Source organism: Sorex araneus, chromosome 6 (genome assembly GCF_027595985.1).
Source record: "Sorex araneus isolate mSorAra2 chromosome 6, mSorAra2.pri, whole genome shotgun sequence".
NCBI classification, from domain to species: Eukaryota; Metazoa; Chordata; class Mammalia; order Eulipotyphla; family Soricidae; genus Sorex; species Sorex araneus.
In genome coordinates this window covers 48,863,102-48,879,261 of record NC_073307.1, presented here as the reverse complement: position 1 = coordinate 48,879,261, position 16,160 = coordinate 48,863,102, and the positions used below count along the sequence as shown (strand labels likewise).

The 16,160-nt window shown below is 39.1% G+C and overlaps 1 protein-coding gene across 1 annotated transcript; it reads right to left on the bottom strand.

Annotated features, from left to right (window-relative positions):
- Positions 1-14,029: 14,029 nt before the first annotated feature.
- On the bottom strand, positions 14,030-14,980 carry LOC101546921 (olfactory receptor 2T29-like). The gene has a single exon (XM_004617759.1). It carries the CDS (start codon positions 14,978-14,980, stop codon positions 14,030-14,032), a length of 951 nt encoding a protein of 316 aa, XP_004617816.1.
- Between the last annotated feature and the right edge of the window lie 1,180 nt (positions 14,981-16,160).

Sequence of the window (16,160 nt, the reverse complement as noted above, 5' to 3'; positions counted from 1 at the left end):
GGAGATGTTACTGGTGCCTGCTCGAGCAAATCGATGAACAATGGGATGAAAGTGCCACAGAGCTAACCTTTTTAGATTTACATGCCTGTGAAAAGAGTTTTATACACTTTTGGAAAAAAGTCAACTTATTATTGATTTACAATTTTGTCAGCTTTTGTTATGTGTGTCGGTGTCACCTCTTGTAAAACAAATTTTTAAAAGTTTCTTTTTAAAAAGTTTCTTTCATATGTAAAATATAAATAAATATATTAAAGGGGCAATGAATGGCCAAAAGTCTTCATCTATAAAACTGAACTCATGAGAGATGGGGATGCCTTGGCTAGGTATGACCCTTTGGACACTGGTGGAGGGATAGATGTGATGTTGGAAAGATGTATGCACAAAAAAAATCCAGTAACGATACTGTAAATCCTGACATCTCAATAAAAATATTAAAATATTAAAAATTACAATAGCAAACCAGGAACAATGAAAATGACAATGAAATGACAAATGGCAATGATGCTTATATTCATACATAATTATCTTATTAGAAATCTTTGTTATCTTAATGGAAATGAACAAGAACAACCAGTGGTAGCGTTTTTTAGGGAGAAAGAGACTCTCATTTAATACCAGTCAGAACATGAACTGATCCAGACATTTTGGAAATACTGAAATAAAAAATCAGAAACTGAACTAACTTTTGTCCCAGCAACTTCACATCTTGGAATCTACTTCAGGGACTCAAAACATAATAGAAGACATGTGTACCCCTATGTTCCTTGAAGCACTATTTACAATAGGCAATGTATAAAGATAACACAGGTGTCCAGGAATAGTTGACTGGATGAAGAAACTATGATATTTATGCCGAATAGAATACTATATGGTCATTGGTAAAGATAGTATCATACAATTTGCTGTATATGGAGGGACCTGGAGCATATCACGCTGAGTGAAGTTAGCTAGAGTGAAAGAGACCAACACAGAACACTTTTTTTCATCTGTGAGATACAAAGAAGCATAAGAGTGGAATAACAAATCCCCAAAGACCATGGAAACAAAGAATGTGAGAACTCATATTGAGTAGGAAACATGCCTCTCGAGAGGGATGGAAGACATGATGGGGATGGGCAGGCTGTGCCAATGGGGGAGGGAAATATTTGACGGGACAGAGAACATTGTGCTATAAGGTGGAAAATTGTTATGTATGAAACTCTACAGCAAGAGCAATGTAAACACCAATGCAACACACACATTTTTTTCCTTATAGTAGGAGCAGACAGTTGGGTGGCAAATGAATTGGGAGGTGGGCATTTGTGAAGGAAAGTAGACACTGATGAAAGAATTGGTGTGGAAACATTGTATGCCTGAAACACAATCATGAGTAACTTTGTAACTTCACAGTGACTAAATACATTTTTTTCAAAAATTAAAAAGAGGGTCATAGAGGAAGCGCAGCTCATTGGACACTCACCTTGCCCATGACCCACCTGGGTTTTGTCCTTTGCAACCCAGAGGTCCCCTGAGCCCACCAGGAGTTATTTCTGAGCAGAAATCCAGGAGTAATCATAAACACCACAGATTGTAGGCCAAAAACCATAGAAAAGGTAGGGTGTGTGTGAATTTCCATCTAGTTGAAGCAGAGCAATACTACAGTGGGTAGGGTGCTGGCCTTGCACTCGGCTGACCCATGTTTGACCTCTTGTACCCTGTAGGGTTTCCTGAACCTGCCAGGAGTGGTCTCTGAGAGTGGAGCCAGGAATGACCCCTGAAAACTGCTGGGTGTGCCCCTCAAAACAAACAAAGAAACCAAAAAACAACATCCCATTTTCATCAAGTTAACATTAAGTATAAAATCCAATGGCATTAATATGGAGGAATTTAGTTTGTTTCTCTAATTTGTGAAAGAATTTGTCTAAGTTTGTCAAAAAACCTTACAGGATGAAATCAATTACTTTTCTGTTTATTTAATAGACGTTATTAATGTGATTAATAAATAAATTAATTTTATTTATTAATTTATAAAAATTAGCAAACAGAATAAAAACTCCATATTTAGCTTCTTAACTATGTTTTAAAATAAGCCACTGCATTTGAACCAGCTATCATTTACCGCAATTGTTTCAAGCCATTCACATTTTTGGGTCGTGAGTTCAGCCACCTAGTCCAGGAGGTTTACTCATGAATGAGGCTTGGCTGAACATGTGGAGAGCGGTCGTGAACATGGTGGCCATTAAGTTCTGGAGGTTTTTTAATTTTATAAGTAGTTTTTTTATTTTATAAAATAGTTTACAATATTGGATTACATTTTATATCAACCACCAATCCCACAACTATTATACTTTCCCACCATATTTTGGATGTTTCCATCCTGAACCCCAATCCCTGTCCCACTGCAGAACTGAAATAATATGTTTTCTATTGTTTGTTATGAAAACCGCTGAAGATGCTACAAAAAGTATCCTAAGAGGAAAGAGTGTGACAATTGTTGTATACCACTCAGGGGATATTAAGCCCTTCTAGAGGAGATCATTAACAACTGAGAATTGTGTGCTTTTATATATTAGCGCTGTCGTCCTGTTGTTCATCGATTTGCTCGAGTAGGCATCAGTAACATCTCCATTGTGAGACTTATTACTGTTTTTGGCCTATCGAATACGCCATAGGTATCTTGCCAGGCTCTACCGTGCAGGTCGGATACTCTCAGCAGCTTGCTGGGCTTTCTGAGAGGGATGGAGGAATTGATCCTGGGTCAGCCGTGTGCAAGGCAAATGCCCTACCCACTTTGTATATTTCCCTCTAAGATTGGTTGCCTATTACTTTGAATGCCATCATATGTGGTGCGGTACTCTTGGAGCATGGGTAGAGTATGTCCTATGAAGATCCAGGAATACGTTCACTCGTGGGTGAGGCTCAGACTGAGCATGTGGAGGGCAGCTGTGAGTGTGGTGGTGGTTGAATTCTGGAAGTTTTTGGCTGCTGGGGCTGGGACCCTGGGTGTGGGCAGAGCTCTCACACGCCCCACTCTGGGGTGCCCCAAGTGAAACAGCCTGGCACAGGGTCCGGTGGCATGATTATGCACACATCATGTTTTGTTCTCTTCTGGGAGAGAAGGACATGTGATCTGGATGGTGGCCCATGACTAGATTATATGGTGCCAGCCAGAGGTGGCTTACGGGTGTGACTGCTGAGTCTCCCTCCGGAGACAGGTGAATATGGGCAGTGGATCTGCATTGCCAGTCCTGTTGAACCCAGAGGTCTCAGTCACAAAGTTCTTTGGGACCTATGTTAATGGTGAGGCATGAAATAGTTTTTTTAAAGATTGCATTTAGTTCTGAGCTCCGGTCCAGGAATGCATTTTAAAGGGCATGAAAATTTGGTCTAGCAGGGTCCCTATTTCCAACATGTCTCATTTGCAGTTTATTCTGTGGACTCTGGTTCTGATAACACTGTCCTTTTGGAAGCAGTCTAGCCTCAGAACATAACATTTGACTCCTCCAAGTACGACTTAGTCTGAATCTTTGCTTCCAGAATCTTGGCATCTGTTTGGTTTGAGTTATTGGTATCTGTTTGGTCTCTTTGAGGCACCACTTTCTGCCTGTGCTTGACCAACACTACCAGAATCTATTTTGTCCTATCATCAGTGCTTCATGTTGAAAGTTCAGAATTACTGAAAATTTAAAGGAATTGCATGGTGAAGTCACATACTCTAGAAGATACTGTCACGTCATCTGTTGCTCATTGATTTGTTCAAGCGGGCACCTGTAACGTCTCTCATTGTGAGACTTATTGTTACTGTTTTTGGCATATCCAATACTCCACGGGTAGCTTGCCATGCTCTGCTGTGTGGGCGAGATACTCTCGGTAGCTTGCCAGGCTCTCCGAGAGGGGCAGAGGAATCGAACACGGGTCAGCCGCATGAAAGGCGAACGCCCTACCACTGTGCTATCACTCCAGCCCCCAAGAACTAGAAGATACAATTAGTCGTTTTTGTTTTTTGTTTTTTTTTTGTTTTATGGGTCATACCTGGTGATGCACAGGGGTTACTCCTGGCTTTGTACTCAGGAATTACTCTTGGCGGTGCTCAGGGGACCATATGGGATGCTGGGAATTGAACATGGGTAGGCCGCATGCAAGGCAAACGCTCTACCTGCTGTGCTATCGCTCCAGCCCCTACAATTAGTGTTTTACTTTTAAATCACATCTCTAAAACATTCATCAATTTTTATGTATTTTAAATGCATCAGTATGCTTCACACTGGACACTTCTTAAGCACCCATATCTATACTGATCTTTAAAATTTTTCCTTCACTCTTTTAATAATGACTCTCAGTGTATTGGAAAGTAAATGACCTGAAATTTTCTGACTTGTATTTTTTTTTTAAGGTAGAGTCTTTAATATATTGCTGGACAGGAAGTAGGGGCCAGCAAGCTAAGAGCCAGAGTATGAAAAGATTAATGATTTGAATTGTATTAAATCTATATTTTCTTCTCAGACTACAATCCTGTTTCTGTTTACATAAAAATAATTTTGGATGTATGTATGCTGTGCTTTTAGAAACCTTTGGCTACAGAGGAACAAGTAATTCTTTTGGGGAATATTAAAAATTATCAGACAGCTACATGATAACAATGAAAGATCGAATACCTAGAAACGCAAACAGAATTTTTTTTTGTTTGCAACATTGGTTCCCGGGCAGCTGTTTTTAAATTAGTGGGTTTTAAGGATTCTCAGAAAAAACTTGTGTTGGATTCTCAACTGTTAAATATTTTTCCTGATAAATTGTGCTCAAAGAGAGAAGCCAGAAAGTAAATATGAAAGTCTCTTATTTAGCCCTCGACCCACCCTCGGCACCATCTTGCCACATTGAACAGAGAAGAGGCCAGGCAGTCTGGTGAGCAACGTGGCCGGAGAAATGCTCTGGACCGGAATCCGGGCCAACAACACCAGGGATCCAGATGGAGGAGGTTCAGCTGGGACGCCTTCTCCAAATGGAGCCCTGGCGACACTGAGCAGCAACTAACACGGCTCGGTGTTGCGGGACTGGAACACATCCGAACCGCACAGACGCATTAGCGGCCGCGCGACCTTTTCTAAAAACTGAAAACATACAATCTTTTAATGGAAAACCAATTATCAAATGCTTCCTTCGTAAGGCTGTCTTTCTTGCAGGGAAACTCCAACAATAGTGAGTTTTGTTTTGCAATATGGAACGTAATCAAGGTAAAGAGAAAATGAAGTGAAATTCATCAATTATACAGTGGGGGGTGGGGGGCGGGGGGTATACTGGGGATTCTGGTGGTGGAATATGGGCACTGGTGAAGGGATGGTGTTTGAATATTGTATAACTGAGACATAAACCTGAAAACTGTGTATCTTTCCACATGGAGCTATAATAAAAATTTTTAAAAAAATAAAAAAAGAAAGTCTCTTATTTAATAAATAACTCACTTTTAGATTATTTGTTAAGAACCTTCATGAGACTTCAATATCATTAACATTATATATTATAATTCTAAAGATTCATTACAAATATGATCTCATTTGGGTTGAAAACCTGAAATGGGACTTGAGAACTCCAAGGACCGAGCACACGCTTTGCCTCACACTGTCCAGAATGTTCCCCCAGCCACTGAGCTGCGTCCCACAGCAAGCACTAGTTCAAAAAATAATAAAAAGGGGAAGAATGTAAGAGGATTTATTTTTAGGGTGATTTTATTTTAGTGTGGGGGTGGGAGTGTATATAAAATGAATTTTGGTGTTTATGTGATGATATTTGCATGTTCAAGTATACCAAATACTTGACTTTGAAGGTGATTTTATATTCAATTAAGTATTTTAAAATTGAAACTAAAATTTGGAGAAATTTGACTAATTTGAAATTTGTTTCCTTTCAAAATTGGTGTATAGCATATTGTTTTTTGAACAACTCCTTACCACAAATTCCCATGAAATTTCTCTATGAACATATGAACATTGAAAAAAACCTTTGCCTTTTAGTGCTCTTATCATGAAGATTCTCTACAAGAGGACAACTAGCTAAGGTTACATGGTAGTTTAATTATCTCTGATTTGTATAATTTTCTTGGCATGTTTATTTTCCTGAGACAAGTTTCTAACTATACAAAATTATCACAAATTATAAAAATGACAGACCCGGAAAGAATCCGATATTATTTGTCTTTCTTCTCTTGCTCTATAATTCTGTTTTCATGTTAACATCCAAATAAAATTGGTGATTATATACTACTATGTATCACTTTAAAGAAACTTCCAAACATTATCAAATGTCATTATCTCCCTCAAGGTGCAGTTTAATTAATTAGTTGAATATATATGTGTGCCATAACCCTTCAATTAGCTCACTTCTCAGAGAAAACCACAATATTTTAAAGCCTGTTTTACCATGAAATAATTTTCTATTAGTATTAGTGGGATTTCCAAAGGATTTCATGGTAGACTCAAGTGACCTAATGTCATAGGAAAGTAAAGCTATAGTTGGCATTTCTCCCTCCTGTTTCAATTCAAGTTGCTGCTCATTCATGCTCCATGCCAACTAAGCTCTAACTCCTCCACTCAGAGAAAAGTGGGTTCTTAGAAGGGTGTGTTTCCTCACGGAAGTGAAGGAGACTGTTGGACGATTTTAATGATAGGAACAAATGACCCCAATTTTATTAGGAGAAAGGCAGAATTTAGAGCTACATTCTCCCATTGCAGTTTAAGGAGCTGTATCAAAATGTCAAGTACCTAAGCTCTAGCTTACTCCTTCTCAGAGAATCCTAAATTCTTTGCAAAGTGTTTTTCCCAGTGTTTTCAATGGAGTTTTGGTGCACATCTCCCACAAGTTGTTATTGCTATCCAAGGAGCTCCTTTTAGATTCAATAGCCTCATAGAAAAGCAACATACCTAAGCTCTAGCTCAGTCTTTCTTAGAAGAGTCCATTCAGGAGAGTCATTTCCCCATGTGGTGGCAATGCTCTACCTCACTCTTTCTTAGACAAGTGTGTCTTCATGTTAAATCCTAAGGGAGATTCCATACATTTCAATGAATAAAACAGGCACCTCTAATTTCAAAATAAAAGAAGGTAGAAATTGGATATTCTCACTATGCGCATAGTTCTAAGTACTCCAAATAATATTAGTTAGGCTAAATTCTAGCTCATTTTTCCTTAAAACAATGTGTTTCTATGAAAATAATTATCCACTAGATTTCAGTAGGAGTTTCCATGGAAAAAGAAACAAGTGACCCTAGGTTTTATTTATTTATTATCTCTTTATTTTCATTTTATTTTGTTATCAACACACTATTATTTACAAAGTAATTTATTGTTGGGTTCTGGATGTACAATGTTCAGCAACCTTCGCACAACCAGTGTCAACTTCACTCCACCAGGGTTTCCAGATTCCCACCCACACACCACCTCTTCCCTCTGCCGGCCCTCTTGACAGGCACGTTTTTAAGTTCAGCTTGATCTCATAATTTCAATGCTGTTAACTCTGTGTTTTGGCTATTTAGTTCTATCCTTCCTTAACAGCACCACTGTTCCTCAATTCTCTGGACCCCTGAGCCCCGCTCCCTTGATTTCTCATCTCTCTCTCTTCTCCCCCTTCCCTCCTTTCTCTTTACTTCTCCTGCCTATGCTAAGGGTGATCTGGCACAACCCACTTTTAAACCATTGCATCACCACCAGAGGTAGATTGTGAAGAATGGGTGTAATATCACACGCACACGGTGCAATATTACATGCTGGAAGGAATGAAATCATGCAATTTGACGCAACAGGCATGGAACTGAGAGTTACAATGTTAAATGAAGAAAGTCAGAAGATGGATAAAAATAAGATGATAGAATTCATAAGAGACCTTAATTTTCAATCGCAAGAAGGCAAATGTTAAAGATTGTAACCAAAACTGTAATTCTAAATACGTCACCTAAATATGTATGTGTGGTTCTCTGTGAATTTTTTAACATTAAACCCATTCCATTTCTTATTCCATTCTTGTTTTCTGGGAGGTGGGTGGTAGTCCAATTTTCCAAGCATCAATTCTTGACAAGTTTTCCCTTACTATATCACTTCGAGATCTTTATAATGAATTAAATGTCCTGTAAGAGTGCGTTTTCTTTCTGAGCTTCTTATTTTTCACAGTTGCTGACTTGAAATTAACTTGAAGAGCTGTAATTTACAAAGGTATTGATAGATGAATCATAATCAGAACCAGTGTCTTGTTTCAATCATTTTTAGGCAATCATTCTGTTTGTTTATTGCCATTTTGTTTTTAACTGCAATATTGTTGATTCCATTGAACTTAGTATTAGGCCTCCATTAATTTTCTCATTTGCTTTAGCTTTAAAATCCTTCTTTCATTCCACATAAATCAAAACATTGTTCTTTGTTCTATTTTCCTGGAAAATATCATTGACTTTAGAAATAGAGTGTTGGGGCTGGACTAGACTGTCAGGATGAGCCCATGTAGACTGTCCCGCAAACTGGCAGGAACAAGGGCCCCATGAAAATGTGTGAGATTACACATGTGTCCAGATTGTTTTGGATGAGGCTGAACATCTCTTTCTTCAGCTGCCTCAGTAAATAACATAAATTTCAGAATACAGGAAAGAGTCAGTCTTCTTCTCACAGACCCCAGGTGCTTACCTAGCCTGTTTGTTTGTAGTTTGCAGACCCCAACTACTTAGCCAGCCTGTCTTTGATATGCAGATCCCAGGTGCTGGGCCAGCATGTCTTAGAATGCAAACCCCAGGTGCTTGTAGCCCAGGAAAGATTTTGGCTTTGTATTTCTTTCTGGAGGCCTAAACCCACTGACTTGCAGACATAAGGAAACAATGTATGCCTTACTGCCTCAATGTTCTTCTTGTAAGTCCTTTATTGATGACATCACTGTATTGAGCCCTTTAGAGGTATATACAGTAGGATGGTAATAAAAGGAGATTTCAGAATATTCTACCTTTTGTCACAGGTTCTGAGCGAATCCGTGATCCTCTGTGAAAATAATTTCACTTGTGTTCCTTGTCTCAAGCCTCAGACTGAACGGATATTCACGAAACAATAGAGATTGCCATATAGATGGAAATTCCTTAAGGAAGGTAACTGAATTTAACAATAGTTTTAAATTTTCAGGAAGAGTATGAGGAGTATTAATGGTAGTTTAATGATATACCAAATGCTGTATTATTTTCACTTCAAGACTCATACATGGTATGTTGAACAGAACTCGTTGTGGGATTTCTTAAATTTTGGCTCCTTTAGCTAAAATCCTAGACTAGTTTCTTTCTTTCATGGAACTCCACTTTAGCTAGCATTGAAATCAATGGAAAGAGAAAATTTCTAACAAAGAAGGAACTTTCCTGGCTTTGCTGTGCAGCTTTTATAATCAGTCTCTTGAGCTGCCTTTTCAGTTAAAATCTCCAAGAACTGTCTTATTTATCATAAAACTGGGTTGGCTTTCCCTATCGTACATTGAAGCTCCCTTCAAAATCTGTGGCCAACGCACTTTCCAAGAAATGCACTTTTCTCAAGAAAGGAACAAAAGAAAATGGTGTTTCTCCGCATAGCTAGTCTATATTATTCCCTGCCCCACACTATATCACGTCTCCAGCTCTATTGCGAACAGATTTCAGTGCAAAACAAAAGCAATCTGACATTTGTAGCAATAGGACACTAAACTTGGAGAGACCTATTACTAGTTTAGTGGAACATATTACAGAGTGTATGTTTTTCAGTGTAGCAAAACTTTAGGTCAATGTTTCATGGAGAAGGGTGCATTTTCTGGAAGTGGCATTTCCCCATTGATTTCAGTGGCAGTTACAATGGATTTCAATGAAAGGAATTGACTCTGTTTGAATACAAGTGTGGTTAAGCTAATTACATTCTATTTTAGAGAAGCAAAGGCCCAGGTTTTGTTTTCTTGGAGAAAAGTGCATTTTCCCTCTGATTTCATGGGAGGTTCAGTGGATATCAACCAAAGAAGAAAGTCACCCAAGATTTATGGAAAAGGAAAACAAAACTTGGAAAATCTTTCTGGAAATGCTTTTCAACGTAGCACGCCTATCAGTTGTGCGGTGAATCTCTAGCTGATGCGTTTGGGATAAAAGTGCAATTTTAAGAAAGTGAATTTCAGACTGATTTCAGTGGGTTTCAGGGGATTTCAAAGAAAGGAAATAGTTCTCGAAGCAAAGGAAAGTACTTTATTTTATGAGCAAAAGAGCCGTTGTAGTTGAAGATATAGTTGTTCAGCTAAGCTGTCCTCACTCTTTCCTGTGAAAATTATATTGCTGTTAAAGTGAATTTTCCATTCTTTTCAATGTACTTGCTATGATTTGCAGTTTAGAAGTGAGCTGGATTTAATAGCAAAAGACAAAATTGTACATTCTCACTAGAAGTTCGGTTGAACATCCTACACATATCATTGCAGTAAAGTTAGTCTAGTTTATTCTTTCTTTAGATCTGTGAAGAAAACTGTTTCCTCAGAGATTTTTATGGGAGATCAAAAGATTCAATCAAAACAAATGATCATATTTTTATAGAAAAGAAGATTAAAAACTGGATATGTATATGAAACATTCAGTTCAACATACTATATATAACTATAGTGCAGGGTAGCATAACCTTCCCTTTTCTTCACAGAGAGAGTGCATATTTTTAGAACAATTCTGTTGCCCAGTGATTTCAAGGAAATTTTAATGGAGTTCAAGAAATGGACAAAACTCCTCTACTTTTAGAGTAAAGGTAGGAAAAGTTGGACATTATCACTATTAAGTGCTTTTCAACATACTACATATAGGAGTAATGCAGTGAAGCTCTAGCTTTTTTTTGGGGGGGAGCATCCTTCTTTTTTGTCCCCCCGTTTATTGCAATTGGAGATCCAATGAATTTCAAAGAAAAAAGTGACTATATTTTGGAGCAAATGGAGATAAAATTTGGATATAACAGTATCACTGTCATCCTCTTGTTCATCGATTTGCTTGAACGGGTGCCAGTAACGTCTCCATTCATCCCAGCCTCGAGATTTTATTTTATTTATTTATTTATTTATTTGTGAATCACCATGAGGGTACAGTTACAGATTCACACATTTTCGTGCTTGTGTTTCCCTCATACAACGTTCGAGAACTCATCCCTCCACCAGTGTCCATTCTCCACTACCAATGAACCCAGTATCCCTCCCTCCCCGCTACCCCACCCTGCCTCTGTGGCAGGGTACTCCCTTTTGTTCTCTCTCTCCTTTTGGGTGTTGTGGTTTGAAACAGGGGTATTGAGCGGCCATTTCAGCACGCATCTCCCTTCCCGAGTGGGATCTCCATCCACATTTTACTTGGTGTTCCCTTCACTATCTGAGCTTCATTTTCCCCCAGCATGTGAGGCCAGCTTCCAAGCCATGGAGCCAACCTCCTGGTACTTATTTCTACTATTCTTGGGTGTTAGTTTCCTACACTGTTATTTTATATTCCACAGATGAGTGCAATCTTTCTATGTCTGTCTCTCTCTTTCTGACACATTTCACTCAGCATGATACTTTCCATGCCGATCCACCTATATGCAAAATTCATGATCTCCTTTTTTCTAACAGCTGCATAGTATTCCATTGTATAGATGTACCAAAGTTTCTTCAACCAGTCATCTGTTCTAGGGCACTCGGGTTTTTTCCAGATTCTGGCTATTGTAAACAGTGCTGCGATGAACATATAAGTGCAGATGTCATTTCGACTATACTTTTTTGCTTCTCTGGGATATGTTACCAGCAGTGGTATTACTGGGTCAAATGGGAGCTTAATTTCTAATTTTTTGAGAAGTGTCCATATTGTTTTCCAAAAGGCCAGCCCTGAGATTTTAGCAGCCTCTCCTTATTCATCTTTCCTAACACTGCCGTATTGGAGGCTCTTTCAGGGTTAGGGGAATGAAACTCCTTATTCTTACTCTTTTTGGGATATGAAAAAATGCCACGGGTACCTTGCCAGGTTCTGCCATGCGGGCTGGTGTGTAAACACACAAAAAAGGAAGGGGGAGGGGACACCACACCGGGCACAGGGCAGTGGTGCTCTATCTCTCCCGCTGCCCGCGTTTGGTAGTCTCCAGTTGTCTCCCCCACCCCGGGGAGGTTGATGGCCATGATGAGGCAGGTGAAGGAAGGAACGGAAGCAGGTGAAGGAAGGAATGGAGCCAGGCTGGTTGGTCTCAGTTGCAGTTTATTCCATTCCCACCTCCATTCTCCTCTGATTCTCCTCCTGCTTCTTCCTCCCCCATGCTACTTCATTCTCCTTCTCCTCTGGATCTGGATCTCAATCTAGCTTCTCCAGATCTGCCACTGGGACTGGCCCCCTAACCCACTCTTGCAGCCTAGTTAAATCCCCCAGCATGAGGGGTTGGGGCTTACACATAGGAGTGGTCACAATCAATAGGGAGAAAGTTCTTTCCCTTAAGGGGATGCTTCTTCTTGGACAGATTCTCTTTCAGCAGGACACCCACCCAAGAGTGGAATCCTATTGGTGTGTTTCTCCTCTTCTTGTCCAACTAACATATAAATATTCATAATACTAATCATTTTGTATGGACACAGCAAGAGCTGCATTAAGCTTATGGAATTGCTCTCCTGGCGTCATCTCAATCTCAGACTACAGAGCTCAGGCCAGATTAGTCTTTTCTATCCCTAGCAGGCCCTAGTCTCATCGTTACTTTTGGATCATGACATGACATGTCCATGACCAGGCTCTTAACTTATAGTTAAGCATTAGGCACTTTGGCCAGGCCCATCTCAATGCCAAGGTAGCACATAACTCACCGCTTGCCCTCGGTCCGTCCCGTCCCTCGTCAGGACCCTGCCTTTGGGGTGCTAGGAACTAAGGGCAACTGAGGCTTAAGTTGAGAAAGCAGATGCCCAGGAGTGAATAATATTTGAAGCCAATTAAATCCCATGTTACAAAAGCATATTAACAACGGTCTTTCTTTGTCCATACAAAAAGGACTTTGCTTTAAAGTAAACTATTCAAAAGACAGGAGGAGAGGAGAAAGGCAATATGAACTTACAATACAAGTTCAGTGTCCTGGAAAGGTCTGACCTTACAAATTAACAGAGTCTGATTAGAGGAAAAGTTGATTAACTGGTTGGGGAAGAGAGCATAGAGAAGTGGTTATAGATAGACAAAGGAATGGGAGTGACTCGGGAGCACTTTGATGGGTGTGACCCGATAAACCTAAGCTCCCTGTAGCAAGGAGAACAGGACATACCAATGTTGTCCTAAAATGTTTAGAGGTTATTACCAGACATGCCTAAACTCTTTGTGGCAAGGGAGAAAGGACAAACCAATGATATCCTAAGGCGGGATACTCTTGGTAGCTTGCAGGGCTCTCTGAGAGGCATATATATATATATATATATATATATATATATATTCCTCTATGATTTGTTGCCTACTGTCTGAATACCATAAAATATGTTCTGGTAATTATGGAAAATGGGTAGGGAGTGTCTTATGATGTGTCGCGTGGCCAAGAAAGAGTGGTCCAATGATATGTTCATTCATATGTTTTAATTCATCTCTCCTGAGATAATTCCATTGTTTCTACACTGGTTTTCTTTTGATTTTAATGCTATTTTCAATGGACTCCATTGAGAGAGGAAAAAAATGAGCTCTGGTTTATAGCAAAAGAATATGTAACTTTGAAGTTCCCACAAGTTCGGTTAAACATATATGAACATATACTTTTAGTGTAGGAAATCTTTGGCTCATTTTTCCTGAGAGAAAAGTATGTTTTAGTAAACTCCCATTCTACATTTCATTTCTTTCTTTTTTTTTCTTTTTGGGTCACACCCAGCAATGCACAGGGGTTACTCCTGGCTCATACACTCTGAAATTCCTCCTGGTGGTGCTCAGGGGAACATATGGGATGCTGGGAATCGAACCTGGGTTGGCTGTGTGCAAGGCAAATGCCCTACCCGCTGTACTGAGAAATAATGTATAATAAGATATACAACTCTGATGTGTAAAAAGAAAAACTCATTAATTAGTAATAAAATAGCTTACTTTAAACTTCAGTGCATAAGAACTCCCACATTCACCATTTTGGTCAAAGCTGCTGTGACATCTTTGTTCCGAAAACTATATATGAATGGATTTAGAACAGGTGTCATTATCGTGTAAAAAACAGAGACCACCATGTCATTCTCAGGTGTGTGATAGGATTTGGGAAGCATGTATGTATATACAGCAGCCCCATAAAAAATAGTAACCACAATTATATGAGAAGAACAAGTGGCAAAGGCCTTCTTCTGGCCTTCTGCTGAGTTCATCCTGTAGATAGTGAGAAGGATTAAATAATAAGAGCTTGAAATTGCTGTTACAGGTATAAGAATCATGAGGACACAGCATAGATACATAAGTGTCTCATAGAGAGTTGTGTCTGAACAAGAAAGCTTCATTAGAGCAGGGACCTCACAGAAGAAATGTTGGATCTTCCGGGATCTGCAGAATGGGAATGTCATGGTGACAGGTGTGAGCATGAACCCATCCACCAAGCCCAGAAACCAGCAGGCAGACACTAAAAGGAAGCACATTTTATGGTTCATGAGAATAGAATAATGGAGTGGATGGCAGATGGCCACATAACGATCATAGGCCATGGCTGCAAGAAGGAAAAATTCTGAACCTCCTAGTGTCAGATATAAGAACATCTGAATCCCACATTCAGGAGGTGAAATTGTGTTTATACCTATGACTTGGTCCAAGAGCATCTTGGGCACCGTGACTGAAATATACATGACATCCATGAGAGACAACTGGCTGATGAAAAAATACATTGGCGTATGGAGTTTGATATCCCAGTGTATCAGAAGGATCAGAATGCTGTTTCCACACAAGGCCAGCAGGAAAACCACAAAAATGACAGCACAAAGAAGAGCTGGGTGATTTGATTGAGAGAAGAATCCCAATAGGATAAAATCTGACCATCCAGTGTGGTTTGATTCCCAGCTTGTATTGTCCATGAGTGTTGATCTATAATTAGATGAGTACTTTGGGGTTAGTATCTTACTTAAGAAATGTGAGAACTCAAAATGTTTATCGGCATGCATTAATTTTCTTCAGTGTGAATTTTCTTTATGTACATGCAGACCAATACAGTTTTTATTAGCAAATACCATGGGCTGTTAATTTGGAAAGTGTAAGTTCCTTTAATCTATCAAATTGACTAGAAAAGTGAGGAATCATAATGTTAGGTCAAAAAATTTTCAGCTTCTGGGTTAGAGTGATAGTACAGTGGGTAGGGTGCTTGCCTTGCACAGGGCTGACCCTCGTTTAAACTGGCATCCCAATAGTCCCCTGAGCATTGCCAGAAATAATTCCTTAATGAAGAGCCAGGAATAACCCCTGAACACTGCTGGGTGTGGCCCAAAAACAAAAGAATTTTTTCAACTTCAATGATAGTTGGAAATGATCACTCTGGACAAGACCTGAGTGCTGAAAGGAGGTCAAGTGATATGCATGATATCCTTTCAGTAACATAATTTCAAATCATAGTGCCTAAAAAGGAAAACCAGAAAAACAAGAGAAAAATCTCTGCTATAGAGGCAGGCTTACTCTGGTTCATGAAGGGAAACTGAGGACATTGGTGATGGGAAATATGCACTGGCAAAGGGTCAGATATTTGAGCATTGTATAACTGAAATTCAATCCTAAACAATTTTGTTAACTGCGTATCTCCTACAATTGGTTCTATACAAAATAAAAAGTAAAAAAATTACTAGTCTTTGGTAATAGATTCAAGATCAGCTGAAATCTTACTAGATATGGAGTTTTACCAAAAAATATGGAAGCAATAACAGAAAATGTATTTAAGACAAAGACATGTTGTTACATAAGCCAGAGTTCAATTAATCTGTTGTTTAGCATTTGAAGAAAGTGAAACAGTTAAATAGTTGGAGATGTATTTCACAGGAGGAAAATTATTTCCCAATATTGAGTTAGTGCATTGGGTCTTCAGATTGGGTAAAAAGTCCCAGTAGCGGAAGGATCGGGGCTGGGAATCTTAAAGCACTTTGGTCATGATGGAGTTACACCTACTTTCTACACCAAAAGTATAAATATCAATAGTAGTACAACCATTTTACCTCAATATCAATATAACATCAACAAATTAGGAATTTAAATTTACATATGATTTGAACA

Excerpts from the sequence above, each read along its gene's own strand:
- LOC101546921 (XM_004617759.1), bottom strand. The coding sequence starts at position 14,980 with ATGGACAATACAAGCTGGGAATCAAACCACACTGGATGGTCAGATTTT.